The sequence below is a fragment of the Hemiscyllium ocellatum genome, chromosome 23, assembly GCF_020745735.1.
Source record: "Hemiscyllium ocellatum isolate sHemOce1 chromosome 23, sHemOce1.pat.X.cur, whole genome shotgun sequence".
NCBI classification, from domain to species: Eukaryota; Metazoa; Chordata; class Chondrichthyes; order Orectolobiformes; family Hemiscylliidae; genus Hemiscyllium; species Hemiscyllium ocellatum.
The window spans coordinates 2,166,183-2,193,696 of NC_083423.1; the positions used below are offsets into that span (position 1 = coordinate 2,166,183).

Consider the following 27,514-nt stretch of genomic DNA (forward strand, 5'->3'; position numbering starts at 1 on the left):
CTATTTACCCTATCCATGCCCCTCATAATTTTGTAAACTTCTATAAGGTCACCCCTCAGCCTCCGACACTCCAGGGAAAACAGTCCCAACCTGTTCAGCCTCTCCCTGTAGCTCAACTCTTCCAACCCTGGCAACATCCTTGTCAATCTTTTCTGAACCCTTTCAAGTTTCACAACATCTTTCCGATAGGAACGAGACCAGAATTGCAGGCAATATTCCAACAGTGGCCTAACCAATGTCCTGAACAGCCACAACATAACCTCCCAACTCCTGTACTCAATACTCTGACCAATAAAGGAAAGCATACAAAACACCTTCTTCACTATCTTATCTACCTGTGACTCCACTTTCAAGGAGCTATGAACCTGCACACCAAGGTCTCTTTGTTCAGCAACACTCCCTAGGACTTTACTATTAAGTGTATAAGTCCTGCTAAGATTTGCTTTCCCAAACTGTAGCACCTCACATTTATCTGAATTAAACTCCATCTGCCACTTCTCAGCCCATTGGCCCATCTGGTCTAGATCCTGTTGTAATCTGAGGTAAGCCTCTTCGCTGTCCACTACACCTCCAATTTTGCTGTCATCTGCAAACTTACTAACTCTACCTCTTATGCTCGCATCCAAATCATTTACGTAAATGACAAAAAGTAGAGGACCCAGCACTGATCCTGGTGGCACTCCACTGTTCACAGGTCTCCAGTCTGAAAAACAACCCTCCAACACCACTCTCTGTCTTCTACCTTTGAGCCAGTTCTGTATCCAAATGGCTAGTTCTCCCTGTATTCCATGAGATCTAACCTGGCTAATGCCAAAACTATCTCATGTCCCCTTTTTGCCGTCCTGATTTTCCTCTTAAGTATATATAGTCCTACTGCCTTTATACTCTTCTCCAGATTCACTCGATCTATCCTGTCTACACCGGACATATGCTTCCTTCATTTTCTTAATCAAACCCTCAATTTCTCTCATCATCCAGCATTCCCTATACCTACCAGTCTTTCCTTTCGCCCTGATAGGAATGTACTTTCTCATTATCTCATTTCTGAAGGCTTCCCATTTTCCAGCCATCCCTTTACCTGCGAACATTTGTCCCCAATCATGCCTAAATTAGCCTTCCTCCAATTTAGAACTTCAACTGTTAGATCTAGTCTATCCTTTTCCATTACTATTTTAAAACTAATAGACTTATGGTTGCTGGCCCCAAAGTGCTCCCCCACTGACACCTCAGTCACCTACCCTGCCTTATTTCCCAAGAGTAGGTCAAGTTTTGCACCTTCTCTAGTAGGTACAACCACATACTGAACCAGAAAGTTTTCTTGAACACTGTTAACAAAGTCCTCTCCATCTGAACCCTTAACACTATGGCAGTCCCAGTCTATGTTTGGAAAGTTAAAATCCTCTACTATAACCACCCTATTATTCTTACAGATAAATGAGACGTCCTTACAAATTTGTTTCTCAATTTCCCTCTGAATATTAGGGGGTCTATAATAGAATCCCAAAAAGGTGATCATCCCTTTCTCATTTCTCAGTTCCACCCAAATAACTTCCCTGGATGTATTTCCAGGAATATCCTCCCTCAGTACAGCTGTAATGCTATCCCTTATCAAAAATGCCACTCCCCCTCCTCTCTTGCCTCCCTTTCTATCCTTCCTGTAGCATTTGTATCCTGGAACATTAAGCTGCCAGTCCTGCCCATCCCTGAGCCATGTTTCTGTAATTGCTATGATATCCCAGTCCCATGTTCCTAACCATGCCCTGAGTTCATCTGCCTTCCCTGTTTGGCCTCTTTCATTGAAATAAATGCAGTTTAATTTATCAGTCCTAACTTTTTCTCTGCTTTGTTCCTGCCTGGCCTGACTGACTGTTTGACTTGCTTCTTTTCTCAACTGTAGACTCTCAGATTGATCTCTTTCCACAGTATCTCCCTGAGACCCAACCCATCCCCACTGCCACCCCCACCATACTAGTTTAAATCCTCCCAAGCAGAAAATCTCCCTGCCAGTATATTAATCCCCTTCCAATTTGAATAGCGGCAGTCCCAACACGGACCTCTGCGGAACACCCCAAGTCACCGGCTACCATCCTGAAAAAGATCCCTTTATCCCTGATCTCTGCAGTCTGACAGTCAGCCAATCCTCCATCCATACCAGTACCTTACCCCAACACTATGGGCTCATTTCTATTTAGCAGCCTCCCGTGCAGAACCTTGCCGAAAACTAGTCAAACTCTACATTTACAGCAATGCCAGAAACTGGAAGGGGGACAAATTAGTTCTTCTGTTACCTGTAGAAGTGGAATAATATTGCACATTAAAGGTATTTTACCACCAGAAAACTGGAAAGACCAGATTTTAAACTGGGAATGGTGGAGGAGATTCAGAACTTTAACTGTGACCTGCTCCGTGATATCAAACATTTGTCTGTGGAGAATCCATTTTTGTTTCCCCACCTTCTACAGGTGAGGTAAAGTGTCATTTGAGCAGCAGTTCTGAAACAGAGTGAAGGGTATCTTAAGGTTATGGATATTCTCATAAATGTGCAATGATCCAAGTTTACTTTATTTTCGCAAACCTGTCATCACTCAGATTCAGCCATGCCAAGCTCTGGAATTAATATAAACTCCCCAGTGGGGGGCAGCACGGTGGCACAGCTGTCTCACAGCACCAGAGACCCGGGTTCAATTCCCGCCTCAGGCAACTCTCTGTGTGGAGTTTGCACATTCTCCCCGTGTCTGCGTGGGTTTCCTCCGGGTGCTCTGGTTTCCTCCCACAGTCCAAAAATGTGCAGGTTAGGTGAATTGGCCATGCTAAATTGCCCGTAGTGTTAGGTGAAGGGGTAAATGTAGGGGAATGGGTCTGGGTGGGTTGCGCTTCGGAGGGTCAGTGTGGACTTGTTGGGTTGATGGGCCTGTTTCCACACTGTAAGTAATCTAATCTAATCTACCTGGTAGCAAAGGTCACATGGAGACAGCCGGGCTTTCTGTTTGTCTCTCTTACACTTTGTAAATGGCCTTAATAAAGCAGATAAATTCACTGAGATTGTTATTGGTGAATATTGGTGTATTGTTTACAGCTGAAGTTCATTTTGTTTAGGATTTTATGGTATGAGAGCAAGACTATCATAAAGTAATCACATTGTGAATGAAATACAATAACGTACTGATCCTGACTAATTTCTGACTGTACTATTTTAATCTCTCTCTCTCAGGGAATCTAATTAAAGTGGGTGGAACTTTATCAGTTCACAAGGAATTACATGTGCATTGAGCAGTTTTCCATTCTTAGTTTACTTTCTTCCCTTTTGTGCTGAGCGTGTTTCATTTTCACTCTGTTTTTAACTGCATTTTTATTCCCTTGTGGATGGGGCCTGGGCCCAACATTTATTGTTTGTTCCTAGTTGCCCTGGAGACGGTGGCTGTGAGCTGCCATCTCATTTATTTCATTCACAGTGTCATTGGCCGGGCCAGCGTTTATTATCCATCCCTAATTGCCCAGAGGGCAGTTAAGCATCACCTGCATTGCGGTGGGCCTGGAGTCACATGTAGGCCAGACCATGTAAGGATGGCAGTTCCCCTTCCTGAAGGACATCAGTGAACCAGATGGGTTTTACTGACAATCAGCAATGGGTTCACGGTCATCATTATACTCTTAATTACAGCTTTTTATTGGATTTAAATTCCACCATCTATCATGGTGGGATTCAAACCCAGGCCCCCAGAACATTACCTGGCTCTATGGATTAACGTGCAGTGATAATACCACTGGATCATCACTCCTTTTAGGGAGGTTTATAGGGAAGCTGTTTTGATGCCAGTTTTTAGAAATAAGCCACCCTAAACACAATGGGTATTTTTCCTTGAGTCTTATTATTAGGACAATAACAGTGAAATAACAGAGATCTGCGAAACAACTAATCATTCAACACAGAAAGATTATGAACACCCCCATTATTTCCACTAACAGCAGAAGACATTCACTTGCTTGCCTTTGGCCAACACTGTGTTGCACGTGGGAGACAGTGTGCACTCTGGATTTCCAGTTGCTGCACAGTTATAACACTGCTCGTATCAGTTCAGTCTTTACCCTTTCACCTCATGCCCCACACAGAGTAACAGAGAGACCAATTGTCAACACAACTGCAGAATCAACCCTTTATCAATTCCATTTGGCTATTGGCTGAACATTGAAACTGCAAATGGACTCCCACATTGGGTTTCCATTTTGCAAACCAATCCTTGCCAACTTAAACTTTTCTTACAGTTATGCCCTAAGCCTCACAAAAGACTGCAATCATGTGAATATACCTCGAGTCTCTCTAAAGATAATCATGCATTTTATTTCCCGAAGCCACTGTTCACTCTCGATATTTTGCAGCTGTCTTCCAGACGAGGAAAGTCTAGAACGGTCTGAATGTGGGAGTGGGGGGAAATGGGCAGTGCCATCCTTTCTCAACTTCAAATCAGTACAACACAAATTCTTTAACACCAGAGCTGGGTTGTGTGAAATATATAAAGGCACAAAGTGATCCAAGAGTGGCAGAAGTTGGAATGATAGAATAAGATTTTCTAGGTTCTCATTACTTTCTCCTGAGAAATATTACCTGGTATGGAACACTGTCCTTACAGCAACCAGTCTGATATAGTCCTTATTATTTTTAATGAAAATAACACTGACAGATGCACAAGAGGATCAGCTGACTGCGGTGTCTGTACACATTCTTCATGAGGTCAATGAAAAGGGTTTTCTATGTCAGAGGAGCAGACCAGCCCTACAAGTCACTTTCAGTCATAGTGGACTAGTTTCCTTCTCACCTACTCAACAATCTGACCAATTTCCCGGTCCACTGGGCAGTGTTATCTATCTGGTAGGGTTAACAGTTCCGCAATTACACCGGCACCACTCCCCACCACTTCCTCCGCTACATTAATGACTCCATTGGCGCCATCTCGTGCTCCCGCGAGGAAGTTGAGCAATTCATCACCTTCACCAACACATTCCACCCTGACCTGAAATTTACCTGGACCATCTCTGACACCTCCCTCCCCTTCCTGGACCTCTCCATCTCCATTAATGATGACCGACTTGACACTGACATTTTTTACAAACCCAACGACTCCCACAGCTACCTGGATTACACCTCTTCCCACCCTACCTCTTGCAAGCATGCCATCCCATATTCCCAATTCCTCCAACTCCACCGTATCAGCTCCCAGGAGGACCAGTTCCACCACAGAACACACCAGATGGCCTCCTTCTTTAGAGACCGCAATTTCCCTTCCCACGTGGTTAAAGATGCCCTCCAACACATCTCATCCACATCCCGCACCTCCGCCCTCAGACCCCACCCCTCCAACTGTAACAAGGACAGAACGCCCCTGGTGCTCACCTTCCACCCTATCAACATTCGCAAAACCAAATCATCCGCCAACATTTCCGCCACCTCCAAAAAGACCCCACCACCAGGAATATATTTCCCTCCCCACCCCTTTCTGCCTTCTGCAAAGACCGTTCCCTCCGTGACTATCTGGTCAGGTCCACACCCCCCCTACAACCCACCCTCCCATCCTGGCACCTGCCCCTGCCACCGCAGGAACTGTAAAACCTGTGCCCACACCTCCTCCCTCACCTCTATCCAAGGCCCTAAAGGAGCCTTCCACATTCATCAAAGTTTTACCTGCACATTCATTTATTGTATCCGTTGCTCCCAATGCGGTCTCCTCTACCTTGGGGAGACTGGACGCCTCCTAGCAGAGTGCTTTAGGGAACATCTCCGGGACACCCACACCAATCAACCAAACCGCGGCCCAACATTTCAACTCCCCCTCCCACTCTGCCGAGGACATGAAGGTCCTGGGCCTCTTTCACTCCCGCTCCCTCACCACCAGACGCCTGGAGGAAGAACACCTCATCTTCCGCCTCGGAACACTTCAACCCCAGGGCATCAATGTGGACTTCAACAGTTTCCTCATTTCCCCTTCCCCCACTTCACCCTAGTTCCAAACTTCCAGCTCAGCACTGTCCCCATGACTTGTCCAGACTTGTCCTACCTGCCTAGCTCCTTTTCCACCTATCCACTCCACCCTCTCCTCCTTGACCTATCACCTTCATCCCCTCCCCCACTCACCTATTGTACTCTATGCTACTTTCTCCCCACCCCCACCCTTCTCTAGCTTATCTCTCCATGCTTCAGGCTTTCTGCCTTTATTCCTGATGAAGGGCTTTTGCCCGAAACGTCGATTCCGCTGCTCGTTGGATGCTGCCTGACCTGCTGTGCTCTTCCAGCACCACTGATCCAGAAAAGTGTTGTCTATCTACCTTGCCCTGGAGTGATTCAAACTGAAGGTCACCATTTGCAATGTGTATACAATGTTGTGAAGATGCCTGCAGTTAATCTGCTGTGGGTCTGCAAGCTGCATATGCAGAAATCAACTGTTTTTTTTATAATGTCTGCTTTGTAACTATTAATGTGTTTTAGTGTTTTAAATCAATTAACACAGATAGTTAATTAATCCCTGACATGTGACAGATTATTAGTCATTATTATCAAGACAAGGGGAATCCCTTTAACTCTAAATTAAATGTAAATTCCCTTTAAATGCAACCCTATTTATCTCTGCTACTAACATCAGTTTCCCTTCAGACATATTCAATAAACTCGAGGTGTTGTCTCAGATATCCGAGAATTCTGGCTGTACTGCTGTTGGGTCATCTTCCCTGTGGGTGAGTCTGCAATAGGATTCGTCCCATCAGAGACAACTTTGTCAAGTTAGAAAGGCACAATATTGCTTTGTTATATGTGCAGAGACAGCAAGTTTCCCATAAAGCACAGAAATGTATGAAGGGCTCTCAAATTCCAAATTTAAAATGAAATTGCTGTCTGCTCCCAAAATCCTGTATAAAGAATTCCTCTGTCTTCCAGTCTATCAGAGGCACTCTCAACGCCAGAGCCACACTTTTCCATTTCTCGGATGTTAGCTTTCTCCTCAGCAATGCGGCTTAATGTTTTCCAAGTAGCATAATAACCTGGTGCCATTTTCAGCAATTTCCAGCTCATAATGCCAGGGAAAAATGACTCTGTTTGTTATACATCAGGAGGAGCTTCTATGGAAAATTCACTGAAAAGGACTGAAAGTTAAGACAGCATTTTATTTCATTTAGTGGATGCTTCATATTTCCCAGACTTTTTTATTCCATCCAAACTGTCAATCCACAAATGAAATAGCCAGGGTTAGTTAGTGCCAAGTGTGGTTCATTCACCAGGTTCATAGATAGTTGGTACAATGATGGGATCTAAAGGAGGGTTAGCTGGTTAGTTGCCTCATTATTGTTGAATCTCGGATATACAGCTGTAGATGCAGTATAGATTCCAGCCATTATTTAACACTGTCAGATCCAGGTTTGACTCAATCTCCAGTTAAGTCTACACAGGGCAGACCTGCTACAGCACCTCATTGAGTAAATAAATGTGCATATGTTGTGAGATCACAGAGAAAACACAATAAATATTTATATCAATTCAGATTACGAACCCAGATTTAGGTTAGCAATAGTCATTTTGGGCGGCACGGTGGCACAGTGGTTAGCACTGCTGCCTCACAGCGCCTGTAGTCCCGGGTTCAATTCCTGACTCAGGCGACTGACTGTGTGGAGTTTGCACGTTCTCCCCGTGTCTGCGTGGGTTTCCTCCGGGTGCTCCGGTTTCCTCCCACAGTCACAAAGATGTGCGGGTCAGGTGAATTGGCCAAGCTAAATTGCCCGTAGTGTTAGGTAAGGGGTAAACGTAGGGGTATGGGTGGGTTGCGCTTCGGCGGGTCGGTGTGGACTTGTTGGGCCGAAGGGCCTGTTTCCACACTGTAAGTCTAATTTGGTTCAGAACTTGAGTGATTGCGGAAACAAGACTAATTTATCAAAGCATTTTATTTTGCACTCCTCAGGGCAATTCAGAAGAACCACATTTATACTACACGAGAGGACTGTGTTGATTTGTTGTCAAGTGGACTCTGATTGGTAAAGGCATTGTTATGAACCAGTTAATGATGACTGAGAGTTAACTGCTGAGTTTTGTTTAAATTTTAAACCAGGTTGTTCGATTCAGGTCAAACATTGTACTGAATAACGAACCAGCAAATGGCTGTCACCATTTTCTGGTCCAATTGAAATAGGTGCATGATTTGTATTTTTTTTCTGTTTGCAAACATCAATGTCCTGTGTATTAATCTATATAGCTTTCAATACACACAACTGTATATTGATTATCATTCAACCTCCAACTCAGCTTAATTCCTCACTTACTTGGATTATTTAGCAAATAGAGCCATAGAGTCATAGAAATGTACGGCACAGAAACAGACCCTTTGGTCCAATTTGTTCATGCCGACCCGACATCACAAATAATCTAATCCTGTTTACTAGTCTTTGACCCATATCCCTCTCAACTATTTTTATTCATGTACCCATCCAGATGCATTTTAAATGCTGCAATTGTAGCAGCCTCCACCACTTCCTCTGGCAGCTCATTCCATACACGCACCACACTCTGCATGAAAACTTTGCACCTTAGGTCCCTGTTAAATCTTCCCCTCATACCTAAACCTATGCCCTCCAGCTCTGGATTCTCCCACCCCATGGAAAAGACCTCGCCTATTTACCCTGTCCATGCCCCCTCATGATTTTATAAATATCTATAAGGTCACCCTTCAGCCTCTGACGATCCAGGGAAAACATTTGCAGAATCATATCAAGTTGGACATTGTGTTCTGCACTTTGCAAGAATAGGCTAGTTTCCGTTTACTTTAGTAATTCTTGGGAAATGTTCTGATGAGTGAAATATGAAAGGTTTTGACAAAATGAGTGTTTATTCAGCAATACCTACGTAAGGTTAAAAATTGCTTCATCCCAATACCAATCCTTAAGTCATCACTTCTCAATCATTATTAGAATACCAGCAAAATGATGAACTGGGATGGAACTGTGTGCTCCAAAACTATATTTAAAAATTGTTGAAGTAATATCCCCTTGCATAAGCTCTAACCAGAGGCAATGACACAGTGCAATAAGATCAGTTTTGGTTACTCTCAAGCGTCAAACCCTTTGAACCCAAACCAAAATGCAGCTGTCACTTCTGACCCGATACGGTAGATATAAAACTGCTCAAGGAAAGGTAATTTGGCACTGTCATATATCAAGTGAAAGAAGGGAACTGGAGCAGTGCCAACCTGTGATAAGGTCCATATGATGTGTCATGGCCTGTCACACACTGGCTGGAGGTAAATCTTGCAGACTGTGTGCTCATTGATCTGTACGTTCAGTCTGCCTGCTCAAATATTACCTACAAGCGTGGAACAAATGTAATTCAAAGACAGCAAGTCGGGTTTGTCCCTGAAATTAATGTCAGGCTGAGCAAATTTAAAACTTTGCAGCTTCAATTCTCCCATTTCATCACAATCTACCTGTGTTGGATTGTAACTGATCTCAGCAAAAGCACTCACAGATACAGATAAAAACCAATGCATGAGCACATGCAAATGTTCACATACAGGAATTCAAAATATATTCCGCTAGGAATCCCTCAGAAATAATTTGACTGTTTTAGATTAGATTACTTACAGTGTTGTTATGTAAAGAATCATTTTGATGTGCAGCGTGAATTAAGTTGGCAAATATCACTCATTTTGTATGAAAGATTTTTGGGATGAACCAACAAATCAGTTGTCTTGCTATAACAGTTGTTTCTTGTTTGAATGATGACCTTGACTCTGTTCCTCCTTCACCACATTAACTCAAGTCCCATTTCAATTCCCTCCCTATTCCCAATTTCCAGTCCCTCTTCTCCATCCATTTCCAGCAAATTCCCAAAGACCTATTATTTCAACCAAACTCATTCTTACCAAAATTCCAGGGCAATTCAATCTCCTTTCAACTTCCCTTCTGCAAATGCTCCGCACTTTTTTTCGACTGACTACACAAGTGGGTTTGGTGTTCATTCAATAAAGTCTATCAGCTTGGAATAAGAAAACATTCAGCATTTCCTCAAATGGATAATGAGACCTGTCTCAACCACCCAGACACAATGATCAATGTGCAAATACAAACGTTTGTTCCTTCCCAAATGAACATCTTCCAAGTTGCTCGAATCGGTTTTGCACACTCGTACAGGCACCTCTTCCCCTATCCTTCCCAGGTATTTCTGCCTAATGTTTCAGCCACTGTGCTGGTCATGCACTGAGCTGTATGTTATGATGTACAGACTGCTTCACTATATGAACTTATGTTTGTTTAATGCACTGTTTCCCTGATATTGTCCATCCCTTCATCAACAAAAGCAATTTTTATGAATAAGGCAAGATTCCAATGGAAGTAAAGGAAAATTTTTCACTCAACATATTATCACTCCCCAAATGCAGTAAGCTTTCAGCAGTGGGTTTCCGGCCGTGTTGGTAATGTCAGTAGGAAATTTTACTGAGACAGCGAGAGAAAGGACTATATGACTCTATATATGATACTAATATGACTGAAATATTTCTTGCTTGTCCTAAGCTGTGTAGAACAGACAGTGATCAGCTTTTTCCTTTTAACCACCGTAGTCCTTGTGGTTTTGGTGTTCCCACAACACGGTTTCATTTTCCTGACCCAGATACGCATCATTTCCGATTTTTCTGTCTGCTCCTTGACACACTACTGACTCAGATGAAGAGAATGTTATTACAAGTGTGAGTTATTTTGGCTCAGAACCTGCCAAATATCATAGGAATAGCTACTGGAAGATATAAACAAGTGGGTGGGATGACCAGCAACATAGCTGAACATAAAATTCAGTGCACAGAATTCCAACGTGGTACATTTTAGAGCAAAGAACAAGGAGAGGGAATGTAATCTAAAGAGCACCAGGGTGTGATCTTTGGCACAGCCAAATTCAGCTAATCATGAATGACCTTGCTTGCAACCCAAGGCCAGGACATCTGTTAATAATTTAACAGAATTTAGCAGCATTTTCACCCCACATTCTGAAGCAGTATATGCCCATGTGGAGCAAGACCTGGTTAGGTCTAATCAGTTACAAGCAACATTCAAGCCACATGAGTGCCAGGCAATGAGCATCTCCAACATGAAAGAATCTAACCATTAACTCATGACTTTCAATGAGATTATCATAAAATTATTATTATCATAAAATAACATGATATTATCATAAAATAACCACTACCAATATCCTGCGGACCACCATTGGCTAGAAATTCAAATTAACTCACCATATGAATACAGCAGCTGCAACAGCAGGTCAGAGGCTGGGAATACTGCAGCGGGTAACTCACCTCCTGACTCCCCAAAGCCTGTCCACCATCTACAAGGCAAAAGTCAGGAGTGTGATGGAATACTCCCCAATTGCCTAAATGAGTGAAGCCCCAACAACACTCAAGAAGCTTGACACCATCCAGGAGAAAAATGTTTGGCACTGCATTCACCACATTCTACATATACTCCTTTGGGAGCTGATGTTCAGTTGCAGCAGTGTGTACCATCTACAAGATGTACAGCAACAACTTGACAAATCTCCTTGCGCAGCATCTTCATAACTTCCAACCATTAATATCCAGGAAAACAAGGACAGCAAACATACAGAAATCTCACCCTGCAAGTTTCCCTCCAAGTGACAACCATCCTGACTTGCCCCAAATTGCCATTCTTTCATTCTTGCCAAATCAAAAGCAAAAATTCTCCTCCCCTACCTCCCAGCACTCTGCAATCGGTGCAGTTATAGAGTCATAGAGATGTACAGCAAGGAAACAGGCTCTTCGGTCCAACCCATCCATGCCGACCAGATATCCCAACCCAATCTAGTCCCACCTGCCAGCACCTGGCCCATATCCCTCCAAACCCTTCCAATTCATAAGACCAAAAGACATAGGAGTGGAAGTAAGGCCATTCAGCCCATCGAGTCCACTCCGCCATTCAGTCATGGCTGATGGGCATTTCAACTCCACTTACCAGCATTCTCCCCGTAGCCCTTAATTCCTCGAGACAACAAGAATTTATCAATCTCTGCCTTGAAGATATTTAGCGTCCCGGCCTCCACTGCACTCTGCGGCAATGAATTCCACAGGCCCACCACTCTCTCGCTGAAGAAATGTCTCCGCATTTCTGTTCTGAATTGACCCCCTCTAATTCTAAGGCTGTGTCCACGGGTCCTAGTCTCCTCGCCTAATGGAAACAGTTTTTTAGCGTCCACCCTTTCCAAGCCATGTATTATCTTGTATGTTTCTATTAAATCTCCCCTTAATCTTCTAAACTCCAATGAATACAATCCCAGGATCCTCAGCCGTTCCTCGTATGTTAGACCTACCATTCCAGGGATCATCCGTGTGAATCTCCGCTGGACACGCTCCAGTGCCAGTAAGGACTTCCTGAGGTGTGGGGACCAAAACTGGACACAGTACTCCAAATGGGACCTAACCAGAGCTTTGTAAAGTCTCAGTAGCACAACGGTGCTTTTATATTCCAACCCTCTCGAGATAAATGACAACATTGCATTCACTTTCTTAAGCACGGACTCAACCTGCATGTTTACCCTTAGAGAATCCTCGACTAGCACTCATATACCATCCAAATGCTTCTTAAATGTTGCAATTGTTCCAGCCTCCACCACTTCCTCTGGCAGCTTATTCCATACATATACCACCCTCTGCGTGAATAAGTTGCCCCTTAGGTCTCTTTTTATCTTTCTCCTCTCACCCTAAACCTATGCCCTCTAGTTCTGGACCCCCAATCCCAGGGAAAAGATTTTGTCTATTTATCCTATCCATGCCCCTCATAATTTTGTAAACCTCTATAGTTTGTGCCAATGGAGATGCGATGGCCTAATGTTATTATTGCTGGACTGTTCATCCAGAGATCTAGACTATGTTCTGGGGATCACGGTTCAAATCCCTCCACGGCACATGGTGGAATTTAAATTCAGTTATCAAAATTTGGCATTAAGAGACTAATGATGAGCATGAATCCATTGTTGATTGTTAGAAAAGCCTATTTGGTTCACTATTGGGAAGGAAATTTCCATCCTTACCTGGTCTGGCCTACATGTGACTCCAGACCAATAACAACGTGGTTGACTCTTTACAGTTAGGGATGGGCAATAAATGTTGGCCTAACCAGCAATTCTTTCATCCTGTGAATGCATTAAACACGACATGAACTTCAAGAAGGCAGCTCAAAACCAGTAATGGTTCTGGATTCCTAATATCTTGCCTACATGTAACACTAGACACACAGCAATGGCAGTTAACTGCCCTCTGAAACGGCTGAGCAAACCCCTCATTTGCAACAAACTTCTAAAAAGCCTTAGAAAAGTTAACAAACTAGACACTAGAACCTAGGTACTCCAACCCCATCAACCCTGCAAATTTCTCCTCACTAACATCTGGGGGCTAGTACCAAAATTGGGAGAGCTGTCTCATAAACTAGCCAAGAACAGCCTGACATAGTCATACTCGCAAAATCAAAGCTTACCAACAATGTCCCAGACCCTACCATCACCATCCCTGAATATGTCCTGACCCATCGGCAGGATGGAGATGGAAGGGAGTTGCCTTAGGAGTCTTCAAGATTGACTTTGGACCCCATGAGGTCTCATGGCTTCAGGTTAAACATGAGAAAGGCACCCTCCTGCTGATACCATTCTCCCTCAGCTGGTGAATAGGTACCACTCCATGTTGAACAACACTTGGAGGAAGCACTGAGGGTGGTAGGGGCACAAAATGTACGTGAGTGGGGGACTTTCACTGCCCACCACCAATAGTGGCTCAGCAGCAGCATTACTGATTGAGCTGATCCAATCCTAAAGGACATCGCTGTTAGACTGGGTCTGTGGCAGGTGGTGAGGGAACCAAAAAGAGGGAATAACATGGCTGACCTCATCCTTACCAATCTGTCAGCTTGGTAAGGATGTGACTAATGCAAAGTCCTTGTGGAGACGAAGTCCTGCCTTCACATTGAAAATATTCTCCGTTGTGTTGTGTAACAATCCTTAGTGGCATGGTAGAAAGGCAACAATCTCTCCCTCAAAGTCAGCAAAATGAAGGAGCAGGTCATTGACTTCAGGAAGTGGAGTGAAGGTCACGCCCCTATCTGTATCAGTGGGGCTGAGTGGAGATGGTCGAGACGGCACAACAACATCTCTGCTTCCTCAGGAGGCTAAGGAAATTCAGCATGTCCAAAATGACTCTTACCTATTTGTATAGATGTACAATAGAAAGCATTCTATCTGTTGCATCACAGCTTGGTATGTAACTGCTCAGCCCAAGACAACAAGAAATTACAGAGAGTCATGAACACAGCCCAGTCCATCATGAAAACAGCCTTCCACACACTGACTCTATCTACACTTCCCACTGCCTCGGGAAAGCAGCCACCATCCTCAATGACCTCTCCTACCCCAGTTATACCCTTTTCCACCCACCTCCATCAGGCAGAAGATATAAAAGTTTGAAAACACGTACCAAAAGATTCAAGAACAGCTTGTTCCCCACTGTTATCAGATTTAGATTAGATTAGATTACTTACAGTGTGGAAACAGGCCCTTCGGCCCAACAAGTCCACACCGACCCGCAGAAGCGCAACCCACCCATACCCCAACATTACCTAACACTAAGGGCAATTTAGCATGGCCAATTCACCTGACCTGCACATCTTTGGACTGTGGGAGGAAACCGGAGCACCCGGAGGAAACCCATGCGGACACGGGGAGAACGTGCAAACTCCACACAGTCAGTCGCCTGAGTTGGGAATTGAACCCAGGTCTCAGGCGCTGTGAGGCAGCAGTGCTAACCACTGCGCCACCGTGCCGCCCACTAATGAACAGATCTCTCATATATTAGAGTTGATCTCTCTCTGAACCTTCTCTGCAGCTGTAACTTTACATCTTACACTCTGTTCTGTTACCCTGATGTACTTATGTAAGGTATGATTTATCTCATTAGCACACAAAACTATACTTTTCACTGTATCTCGGTATATATGACAATAATAAATCAAATCAATTCGTCACCATGCTAAATGGGACAGGCTTCGAACAGATCTAACAATTCAAGTCTGGTGCACCCTGAGGTGTTGTGGTCCATCAACATCTGCAGAACTGTACTCGAGCACAATCTATAACTTCATACTCAGCATATTCCCCCACTCAACGGGGATCAATGCTGGTTCAATGGAGAGTGTGGGAGGATATACCAGGAGCAGCTTTGGGCATATCTGAAAATGAGGTGCCAACCTGGTGAAGCTACCAAACGGTACTACTTGAATGCCAAACAACAAATGCAGAACTGATAGACAGAGGTAAGTGATCCCTCAGCCGATGGGTCAGATCGAAACTCTTGCAGTCCTGCCTCATCCACTTGTGAATGGTGATGGATAATTCAACATCTAACTGGGGCAGGAGGTTCCACAAATATCTCCATCTTCAATGATGGAAGAGCCCAACACATCACGGGGAGGGATAAGGCTGAAGCATTCTCAGCCATCTTCAATCAGAAGTGCTGAGTGGATGATCCATCTCGACCTCTTCCTGTGGTCCCCAGCATCACAGATACCAGGCTTCAGCCAATTCGAGTCACTCCATGTGATGTTCAGTAAGAGCTGGAGGGACAACATTTTGTTGGACTGGCCAAACGGACTTTCGTGCTGCAACCATTTTATGAAAAGAACTACCTAGCGTCACAAAAAACATGTTTCGGGCAAATGCATACTGAGGAACTTGAGGAGGTTGTAACTCTGAACTGGTGTGAAATATCTGATCTCAGTGAGGAGGAGACGGAGCTGCTCTCATTAAACCAAGAGAGGAAGAGGAAAGAACAAGTTGAATTCCCTCTCATTATCAGCCTGGACCAAGACCCATTGGGACAAACAGGTGCTTGGCTGTGATACTGTGAGAGCTCCCACAGCCTGCTGCAATTCACTGTCCAAGATGACAACAGTCACTTAGAGACGGTACTTGAGGGCAGCAACTGCCAAGGAACAGGAGGCAACAAACCAATAACTACCAGAGAGAAAAACTGACAAGAAGCATGTCAGAAACAGAATCAGAGCAAGACCTCTGCCCACTTTTACTGAGAATTCGCTCTCAGCCCAGTTACACAGTTCATTTCCTCCTTTGTTCAGTTCCAGACACTCTGGTTATGAAGTAAATAATTAAAACGCTGCAGATGTTTTGGCACTGCTGATACTAGAAGCATTGATGGCAATGATACTTTTATTTGATGTTAACTCCACCTCTTGACAAACTCTGATTTTGCAGATGTCATGATCATTTACTTTCTCTTTTAGAAAGAAGGTGAGTGTTAGAATTTCAGGTGGAGGTAATTATAATCAATCTGTGAAGTGATGCACCAAGGGAGAACATAGCAGCTAACTCCCTCTATTACTATGTTGAGGCTGGAGATTTTTAAAAGCCCAACATTGTTTACATCTTGCAGTGATTCATGATTGTCTCCCTTCACTCTGAGACAATAGACAATAGGTGCAGGATTAGGCCATTCTGCCCTTCGAGCCATCACCACCATTCAATATGATCATGGCTGATCATCCTCAATCAGTATCCTGTTCCTGCCTTATCCTCATAACCCTTGATTCCACTATCCTTAAGAGCTCAATCCAACTCTTTCTTGAAAGTATCCAGAGACTTGGCCTCCACAGCCTTCTGGGGACATGACTGAGACAAGGGCAAAATTATCCAGCAACCCCTACTGTTCACAGAAGAGAGTCCTGCATGCTCTCTTGGTTAAGTCACACATTTCTATCTAAAAGTTGCAGTCAGGTTGTTTTGCATCTCATAAGAACCCAAACTACATATCATGAAAACCATCTTTCTCAGAACGCTCTGCATGATACAGATGGATGGCTGGTTTCTGATGTGGAGCGAGACCAACAGTATGGGTTCAATTCCCACACCCACTTACTGAGGTTACCAGGAAAAACTCTCCATATCAACCACTCCCCTCCCCTAAGGCATGGTGATCCTTAGGTTAAACCTGCTACAATCATCTCTCTTTAATGAGAAAACAGCCTCCTGGACTGGTTGGACTATAATGCCTGTATCTTTTAATTTTATGTGACCCAGTATCACTTCAGACTGTTACTATCACAATTACACCTGACATAGGCATTTAAAATAGGCTGGAAGAAAGTGAGGACAGCAGATGCTGGAGATCAGAGTCAAGAGAATGGTGCTGGAAAAGGCAGCATCTGAGGAGCGGGAGAATAGATGTTTCGAACATAGGTTCTTCATCAGGAATAAGGCTTATGGGCCAAGGGGGCTGAGAGATAAATGGGAAGGGGGTGGTTTTGGTGGGGTAGTAAGCAGAGAATGCAATAGGTAGATGGAGGTGGGGGTAATGGTGATAGGTTAGAGAGGAGGGTGGAGCAGATAGGTGGGAAGGAAGATGGACAGGTAGGACAGGCCAAGAGTCAGTGCTCAGTTGAAAGGTTAGATCTGGGATAAGGTGGGGGTGGGGGAAATGGGGAAACTGGTTAAATCGATTGATCCCGTGTGGTTGGAGGGTCCCAAGGTGGAAGATGAAGTATTCTTCCTCCAGGTGTGGGGGGAGCTAGAGTGTGGCAATGGAGGAGGCCCAGCACCTGCATGTCCTTGCCAGAGTGGGAGGGGGAGTTGAAGAGTTCAGCCACGGGGCAGTGGGGCTGTTTCATGCATGAGTCCTGGAGATTTCCTCTGAATCATTCTACAATAGGCATCCTGTCTCACTAGTGTAGAGGAGACCACACCGGGAGCAAAGAATACGGTAAATGACATGTGGAAATGCAGTTAAATCTTTGATGGATATGGAAGGCTCCTGTGGGGCCTTGGATGGAGGTGTGGGAGGAGGTGGGGGCACAGGCTTTGCAATTCCTGTGGTGGCAGGGGACAGCGCCAGGAGGGGAGGGTGGGATGGTGGGGGGCATGGACCTGACGAGGGAGTTGTGGAGGGAATGGCCTTTATGAAATGCAGATAGGGGTGGGGAGGGAAATATATCCCAAATGGTGGGGTCTATTTGTAGGTGGCGGAAATGGCAGAGGATGATGCGATGTATGCAGAGATTCATGGGGTGGAAGGTGAGGAGCAGGGGTGTTGTGTTCTTGTTGCAGTTGGAGGGGTGGGGTGCAAGGGCGGAGATGTGGGAAGAGGAGGAGATACACTGGAGGGCATTGTTGACCTTAAGGGAGGAGAACTTGCGGTCTTTGAAGAAGGAGGCCATCTGGAATGTTCTGGAGTGGGACATGTTGTCCTGGGAGCAGATGTGGTGAAGGCAGAGGAATTGGGAATAAGCCAAAGTGTTTTTACAGGAGGCAGAGTGAGAGGTGACAGTCCAGTTAGCTACGGGAGTCGGTGGATTTGTAGTTGATGTCCATGTTGAGTCGGTCACCGTTAATGGAAATGGAGAGGTACAAGAAGAGGAGGGAGGTGTCCGAGATGAACTTAAGGTTGGAGTGGAAGGTGTTGGTAAAGTTGATGAACTGTTCAACCTCCTCGTGGGAGCATGAGGCGTTGCCGATACAGTCATTGATGTAGCGGGGGAAAAAGTGGGGAATGGTGCCGGTGTAACTCTGGAAGGTGGACTTCTCCATATAGCCAATGAAGAGACAGGATTGGCGGGAATCCATGTGGGTTCCCATGGCAACCCCTTTGGTCTGAAGGAAGTGGGAGGATTCAAAGGAGAAATTATTGAGGGTGAGGACCAGTTCAGCCATATGAATGAGAGTTTCAGTGGAAGGGTACTGGTCAGGCCGATGGGAGAGGAAGAAACGGAGGTCTGGAGGCCTTTGCATGGTGTGTACAGGGACGGGATGTCCATGGTGTGTACAGGGACGGGATGTCCATGGTGAAGATGAGGTATTGGGGGCCGGGGAAAAGAAAATCGTGGAGGTGGTGAAGGATGTGGGTGGTATCCTGAACGTAGGTGGGGAGTTCCTGGACCAAGGGGAACAGGGCGGTGTCAAGGTACGCAGAGATACTTTCGGTGGGGCAGGAGCAGGCTGATACAATGGGTTGACCGGGGAAGTCAGGTTAGTGAATTTTGGGTAGGGGGTAGAATCAAGCAGTGTGGAGTTCCTGGACTACGAGGTTGGAGGCTGTGGATGAGAGTTTCTCTGAGGTGATGAGGTTGTGGATGGTCTGGGAGATGATGGTTTGGTGATAGGAGGTGAGGTCATGGTCGAAGGGGCAGTAGAAGGGGGTGTCTGCGAGTTGGCGCCTGGCTTCAGCGGTGTAGAGGTAGGTGTGGCAAACTACTAAACCATCGTGACAGTAGAACAGTTTATTGAATATCCTGGGGAAAATAAGTTTTATTTCAGGAAAACCCAAACAAAAGGTTTACTGTCAATTATTGGATTCACTTTGTAACATGCAGTGAGAGGGAGAGGAAATGGCTAACTAGTCAAACACATCAAGTGCTGATGGTCCTTTGGAAGAAATCAAACATTTGCTCAAAAGGCAGGAGGAGAGGAAGTGTCCTGGGAGTGTGAATGTTGTGTTGTGTTATTAACTGCAGGTGTGCTCAGGTATGCCCTTTCCCAAGATATTTGTCCAACCCCTGTTAAACTGTAGATTCATTAATTTTTAATTATAAAACAATCAGCCACAAATCGAACACGTTTTACAATTCCCTTAAGAGTGGTTAAAGAAAACCATAACAGAGAGGTAAAATATGTCACCGATTATTCACCTGGTGTAACAGCTGCTGCATTAATATCAAACATTACATAAATTCTTCACAGATCGAGTACTGCTGTTCCGGGAAAAATAACTTTGACAAATTGTTTTCACGACAGTGGGAGAGAATCTCATTTCCAATCTGACATTTCTCCAAAATGAAACAACTTTAAAGAATGTCAATAAACATTTGCAGAGGCTCTTGAATTCAGGAAATCTTACCAAAGCACATCAAATTTTCAAGACAGATCAAAACATGTATTATGTAACAGATCTGCAATAATTCTTGCCCTCATAAAGCAAGCTAAATGCCAACATATTGACTCAAGATTCGTCCCAAATAAAATCTGTCCATCAAAATTGACCCACAGCCAGTCTTCTGCACTTTATGGAAGACAATGTGATGGAAACTGTCTTTATAATGGCACAAAAACTAAATGTCTCCACCCTACATTCAGCCTGCTATAAATTTGAAAGAGAGACCAGACAGTAATGAAGAAAGAATGAAAAAAAGCAGAGGAAAGATTAATAAATTAATATTAATTAATCAGCATCAATACATTGCTGTAGCAATTAAACTCATTTTGAGGAGACTTCCAATACTTGCAATCATTTATTCCACTTCTGAATGACAGGGTATATTGCTCTAAAAGTACACAATGTTGCTGATCAGCTTTTGAATTTACCAGCACAGTTGGTGCTTGCTGCAGTGCAGAATGAGCTGGACCATGATCCTCGGTGGGCGATTGGTGGACCTGTGTCAATTAGAGGAGAAAACCACAGCAGTGTGGGCTGTGATTCACCGCTGCACACACTCAGTGTGTGGCCAAGTGTTTACAGGGTGTCTAACCTGAGTCTCTACCAGTGGGAAAACCTGCCAGATCAAATTCCACTCAGCAACTTAACAGCTTGACTTGTCTGGGCACTGACACTGAGCTGTGCCCCTGTCAGAAAGTGCCCGTCAATCAGAGGCTGGCAGCTCCCAGGAACCTGGGAGCCAGGGCTGTGCCACTGTGAAGGACTGCAATGGGAAGAAAGGAGATTTTTACAAATCGGGTGAGGGGGGCTTTCAGGGAGGGAGGTTGGAGGCAAGGAGTGGGGAGTGGTGACTTTCAGCAGATTGGGGGAACCCACTGGACAGGCCAGTGGTATGGGGAGGATGTTAAGTGACCAATTAAGGGCCCTCATTTGTGGCAGTCCAGGAAGATTCTCCAAGGACTTTCATGTCCCAGACTTCATTGCTGATGTCGAGGGAAGGGGCTGAATATCTCATTGGTGCCAACTTACCTGACCACTTGTCCTGGCATTATTAGCTATGCCACCCTATTCCCCGCCCCTTCCCTCCCCCCCCACCACCAGCCTGTGGTTTTGTGTTAATTAGCCTCCGTGATGGCATTGTGACCCAGTCAACTGTGATTTGGAACACAGTTCACTATCACTTTCTCAAGAGGCAGTTAGGAACAGGAGTAAATATTAGCCCAGCCAGCAATGCCCACAAGCCCTGAATGAATAAAATGGACAAACCTGTCATTGAAGCAAAGAAATTAATTCAGATAAATTACCTTCCCATTGTTATTTTTCCATAATGACAGTGAAAAATTGCTCTTCTCGAAATAGGTTAATTACAGGACTGTAGATAGGCTGGTGCAGACTCTCTACTGAATGACTCGATGATTCTATGAGAAAGCCTCTTGAAAATAAACAATAAAATGATTTATTTCTACATATACATTCACTGCAGATGGTGCAGTTTATCTCACCTCTCGTGGTCCTACAGGGATTGGTTAAAACAGCAGTTCCCACACTGCTTTGAGCAGCAAGAGACTAACTCTCCCTTCTCAGTGAAGTCACTGCTGACAGTGACAAACCCAATCCTTAACACTGCAAATAAACACAACACTGCTTCCAAACTGTACTCACTGTCCCAGGTCGTGGGTAAGGGATCCTTCCATCATACTCCACCCAGCGATGGTCAGGTCCTTCCTTGTGAGCGTATGGTCCATTAAACACGGCACGGATGTCAGCCATGCTGTACACACAGACTGCAGAGCCTTTAAAGATCGAACTGAGTAAAATAAAACAAGACACATTTAGATTAGTGATGCTGTGGTTTTACATCGTTAGTTTGGTCAATAAAACAAAAAATTGTTCGATACATAATGTCAGACACGCCATTTTTATCGGTTCCTTGGTACTGTGTTGTGAAAACAAAGTTCATGTTAAATAGATGTTAAAAGCTCACTTTTATTTTATTTAATCACAGGACGTGGGTGTCAGTTGGCTCGGCCAGCATTTCTTGCCCATTCCTAATTTCCCAGAAGACATTCAGCAGTCACCCAAATTGCTGTGGGTCTGGTGTGCAGTGTGGGTCAGATCAGATGAGAACAGCAGGTTCTTTCCCTGAAGCACATTGGTGACACAGACAGGTTTTCATCTGACAACTGACAACAGTTTCATGGTCATCATTATCTTCTTAATTCATGATTTTTACTGAATTCAAATTCCATCATTTCTACGGCAGGATTTAAACCAGGTCAGCAGAAACATTACTTAGGTCGTTGGATTAATAATCATGCATTAATATCACTAGCCCATTGCCTCCCCTCTTGTGTTAAAGAATGACAGGGGAGAGGTTAGGTTGGTGTTAGAAATGGTGTGTCTGCGAGTAGAGTGCTTGTTCTGTATAATTACGGCACTGGGTACCATCTACATCAACGGGTATTGAGAAGGGGATCAAACTCTGTGAATAGGAGCTGCACAAGTTCCAGTCAGTTGCCAATTAGTCTGACACTGTGATTCCACAGCCAGTGTAAGAGATTGTACTGTCTAACCAAATTCATTTGATTCAGCAGGATAATCGAGCATCGAAAAGCTGCCTGATCCAATTCTAAATGAATACTTTGGGAGCCAGTTCAGCACGGGGAGACTGAGATTTATTTTTGGAAGCAGCTTTATGGCACTGTCAGCTGTGGCTCAGTTGGTTGCATTCTTACTACTGACCACAAGCAGTGCAGGTTCAATTCTTACTCTGGAGTGTGAGTACAAAGGAAATCTCTGCTGATACTCGAGTGTACTACCAAAGGGGATGTTCAGCCAAAGCTTTGCCAAGTCTCTCAAGTGGGAGACCATGATGCCATAACACAATTTCAAAGAACAGTATGGGATCTCTCCATCATAACCTGACTCTTAACCCTAAAAAAACCCAGATTTTTCTCGTCGTCATCATATTGTTGCTTTTGGAAGGATTGTCCTGAGCAGTTTGGTGCTGTATATTTCCTTATTATAACAGGGGTTTGAATTTATTTTTTAAAAAGTACCTCATTGTCTGTAAAATCTGTAAAATAGCTAAGAGTGTCTTGATGTTGTGACAATGTTAAATAAATGTCTTATAGACTACAGAAGTGATCGTTGCAGAAGTGATAGACATGGACTCAACTGGAGATTTGTGCCAACTATTCATTTATAAACCTTTACAGAGCACCACTTTAATTGGGATGAAACCAGATATCAATATTTTCACACTCAAAAATTACAAAGCAAATTAATTATTGAAAACATTCTTATAAAATTCATCCAAAGAAGATTCGAGCATTCTTTCCACTTTGTGTGTTTCATGTTATCAGCAAAAACCCTTCAGGTATATTGTAGTTAAGTTATACAGCAAAGCTCCCTTTGCTCTGCTCCCTAAACCAACATCACCCTCAACCTCAACAGAGCACCTATTAGCACACCAGTGTGAGATTTTCCCATCGCTCTGTTTAGCATCACGATAGCAGTGGTGAGTGAGAGACCTGATTATGTGATTATCAACGTTGAGATGTGGAATTTATCCTAAACTTCAACAGATGGTTAAAAGAAACAGAGACTTTCATCTCATTGTGTGGGCTGGATACCCAGAGGATACAAGGCAATATACAAAATCCTCTTGAATACAGAATCATAAACATAAACCCTCCAATGTGCAACATGATGGAAACAATTCCGGAAAACCAAATTTAAGGTAATTCTCTAAACTTATCAAAGTGATATATGGTATAGAAAATAAACAAACCAATTGATGATATAAATACTCTTGCTTCACAAAGTTTCATGATAATCTTAACAAAATAAAAACCTTTATTTTTGACAGTTTCAACCATAAAATGAATAGGAAAAGTATACTGTACTGAAGCACTGATGTATAATACTGTAGTTTCTATTTGTCTTTGTACAAATATTATGAATGCATTTTCCTTTCCCATTAAACACTTATTCTTGAATGAGAACATCAGTTTATTCAATGATATGTCAGAGTGATATTCTTTCCTTTTACGCAATGATACATATGAGAGCCACTCAGTCTTTCCAGCTTGCTCTAACATTCAATGAGGTTATAGCTGATGGAATTACTCCACATTCCTGCTTACTCCAGGAACCTCTCACCCCATTGATAATCCAGAAGCTGACTGTCATAAAAATATTCAAAGACCCAGCTTCTATCTTATGAAAAATGAAGTTCCAATGACTCATGATCATCTGTGAAAAAAATAACTCTCATCTCTGTTTTAAAAGGGTGAAAAGTCATTATCTACAGTAACTAAGTTCTACATTGTCTCACAAGAAGAACCATCTTTTTGACACCTACATTACTTAGAATCCTCATAAGAGAACATAGAACATAGAAAAATACAGCGCAGTACAGGCCCTTTGGCCCTCGATGTTGCGCCGATCCAAGCCCACCTAACCTACACTAGCCCACTATCCTCCATGTGTCTATCCAATGCCCATTTAAATGCCCATAAAGAGGGAGAGTCCACCACTGCTACTGGCAGGGCATTCCATGAACTCACGACTCGCTGAGTAAAGAAATTACCCCTAACATCTGTCCTATACCTACCACCTCTTAATTTAAAGCTATGCCCCCTCGTAATAGCTGACTCCATACTTGGAAAAAGGTTCTCATTGTCAACCCTATCTAAACCCCTAATCCTCTACTTTGGCAGATACAATTGCAGCTTCTTCAACCTTTGCTCATATCACAACCCACATCCTCCAGTTATTCATCTAGCAAGCCTCTGAGCCAGTTCCAGTGCATTTAACAGTAAATCCTTCCATAAATAGTGACCAATAGAGTATATAGTACTCAAGATACGATCATGTCTACATCCTGTATAACTGAAGCATAGCCTCCCTATTTTTATATTCAATTCCTCTGGGAGTAAAAGATAAAATTCTATTATTCTTAAATACTTGCTGTGACTACATTGTAGCCTTTTATGATTCATGCATGAAGACACCCAGATCCCTCTGCACCTCAAAGCTCTTGTGATTTTTCACTATTTAGAGAATATGCTTCTTTTTATTCTTCCTGCCAAAATGGACAATTAAACATGTTCCCACAGTACAGTCCATTTACTTGATCTTTGCCCACTCAGTTAACCCGGTAATCTCCCTTTGTAGCCTCCTTTCATTCTCTTTGCAATGTACTTTTCTCTCAAGTTTAGCAACCGTACATCAAAATCATTTATACACATTGTAAACAGTCCTAGACTCAGCACTGACCCCTGTGGCACACCACTCTTTACATCTTAAAAACAAGAAAATAACCCTGTCATGCCAACTCTCTGTTTCCTATCAGCTAGTCAGTCTTTCATTCATATCATTTTGTTACCCCTGCACTACAATCTTTTTTATCCGTGTAATTATCTTTGGTGTGGCACCTTATCGACTACCTTCAGGAAATCCACGTTCTGATTGTCTACTTGTTCCCTTTTATCCACAGCACACATTACTTCTTCAGAGAGCTCCAATTAATTAGTTAAACATGATTTCCTATTTACAAAATATTGCTTACTCTGCCTGATTACTTTGTTCTCATCAAAGTGTCCTGTTAATAATATCTTTAATAACAGCTTCTAACATTTCCCTCTGAAAGACATTGAGGTAACTTGGTCTGTAGTTTCTTGGCATTTTGCCTGCTCCCTTTTTGAATGAAAGAGTTACATGCGCTATTTTCCAATCTAACAGAATCTTACCCTATTAGGCAATTTTGGAAAATTAAAATCAACTCAGCAATTGTCAAATTAGCCATTTCTTTCAGACTCTGGATTGAAGTCTATTGATACCTGGGCACTGTCAGCCTCAAAGCTCCAACAATTTACTCCATATCAAGTGCCTGGAGATTGTAATTTTCTTGAGTTTCTCTGTAACTCCTATTCCCTGATTTTATGGCTATTTCAGGGACATTCTATGTATCCTCTGCAGTGAATACTGATATTAAATTTTGATTCAATCTGACATTTCCTTAATCTCCATTACTCATTCCCCAGACTCACTTTCTGTGGAGCCAACAATCATTTCCTACCTCTTCTTTCTTTTTAAATATCAATCGAAACACTAACTATCTATTATTTATGTTTCTAGCTACCTTCCTCTCACACACTAATTTTCCTTTTATCGTATTGTATTAAACTTTTAGGCATTCTTAATTTAATTTTCTGTCCAGTCACTGGCCTGTCACTCATCATTGTGCAATTAAAGCTTGCTTTTTTAATTTTTATTTTACCTTTAACATTTTTCAACAATTACAGATGACAGGTCCTCCCTCTGAAATTGGACATGCAAATTGGAATGTGTCAATTCTATGGATTCTGAAATACTTTCTTAAATGTTTGCCACTGTATACCTACTGACCTACCCTTTTATCTAGTTTACTAATTCACATGGTAGCTCTGCCCTTGTGCTTTCATAATTGCCCTTATTGAAACAAAAATGTCCAGTGTTGCAGCCACATTTCTTTCCCCAAAAATAAATGCAAGATTCAATCATATTATAATCACTGCTACCTAGGAGAGCTTTGTCATGGGGTCATTAGTAGATCCTCAAGGGTTGGAATTGGGACCTTTGCTTTTCATAAAATCATCAACAATTGGTATACAAGGGATGGTTTCAAAGTTTGTTCATGGGAGCTGGGACTTTTATCATTGGACTGTAGGAGGTTAAGTGACGACCTGTAGAAGTTTATAAAATAATGAGGGATCTAGATAGTTTTCTTTTTCCCTAGAATGGCCAACTTCAATACTTGGGGGCACATTTTTAAGGTGAGTGGAGTGATTTAAATAAGACACGAGAGGTAATTTTTTTACACAGAGGGTGGTTTGTGTGTGGAATGAAATTTCTGAGGTAGTGGTGGATGTGGTACAGTCACAATGTTTAAAAAACATTTGGATAGGTATATGAATAAGAAATGTTTGAAAGGATATGGGCCAGGAGCAGGCAGGTAGGGCTAGTTTAGTTTGGGATTATGGTCAGCATGGAGTGCTTGGATCAAAGGGTCTGTTTCCGTGCTGTATAATTCAATGATTCTATGTTTTGGGAGAATTCGAAAGGACAGTCTAGAACTTCAGTAGGACATTGACCCATTGGTGGAGTGGTATGATTGTGGGTAGATGTAGTTCATTGTGGAGAACTGTGAGATGATGAACACTGGGACATCAAAGAGAGTCAGTATAAAACAAAGCAGTCTGTTCTGCAAAGTGTGTAGGAGCAGAGAGACCCAGGTGTAAATGTACAATAAATCATTAAATGTTATAGGTCAGGTAGAGTAAAATTTTAATAACAGATAAAGCATTTAGGCTTAAAAATAGTGGCATAATGAACAAGAGCAAGGGATGTTATGTCAAACTTGTATGAGGTGTGAGTTTGAACTCAGTTCATATATTACGTAGATTTAGATTAGACTTACAGTATGGAAACAGGCCCTTCGGTCCAACAAGTCCACACCGACCCGCCGAAGCGCAACCCACCCATACCCCTACATTTACCCCTTACCTAACACT

At 43.2% G+C, this 27,514-nt stretch overlaps 1 protein-coding gene across 4 annotated transcripts in view; it reads right to left on the minus strand.

The window, feature by feature from the left end:
- Window positions 1-27,514, minus strand: part of sema3d (sema domain, immunoglobulin domain (Ig), short basic domain, secreted, (semaphorin) 3D) — a 356,167-nt gene that overhangs the window by 77,929 nt on the left and 250,724 nt on the right. For all 4 annotated transcript variants that reach the window (XM_060842587.1, XM_060842584.1, XM_060842586.1 and 1 more), the window contains exon 11: window positions 21,618-21,762. In XM_060842587.1, the coding sequence (XP_060698570.1) occupies window positions 21,618-21,762 (145 nt within the window). The remainder of the gene's footprint in view (window positions 1-21,617; window positions 21,763-27,514) is intronic.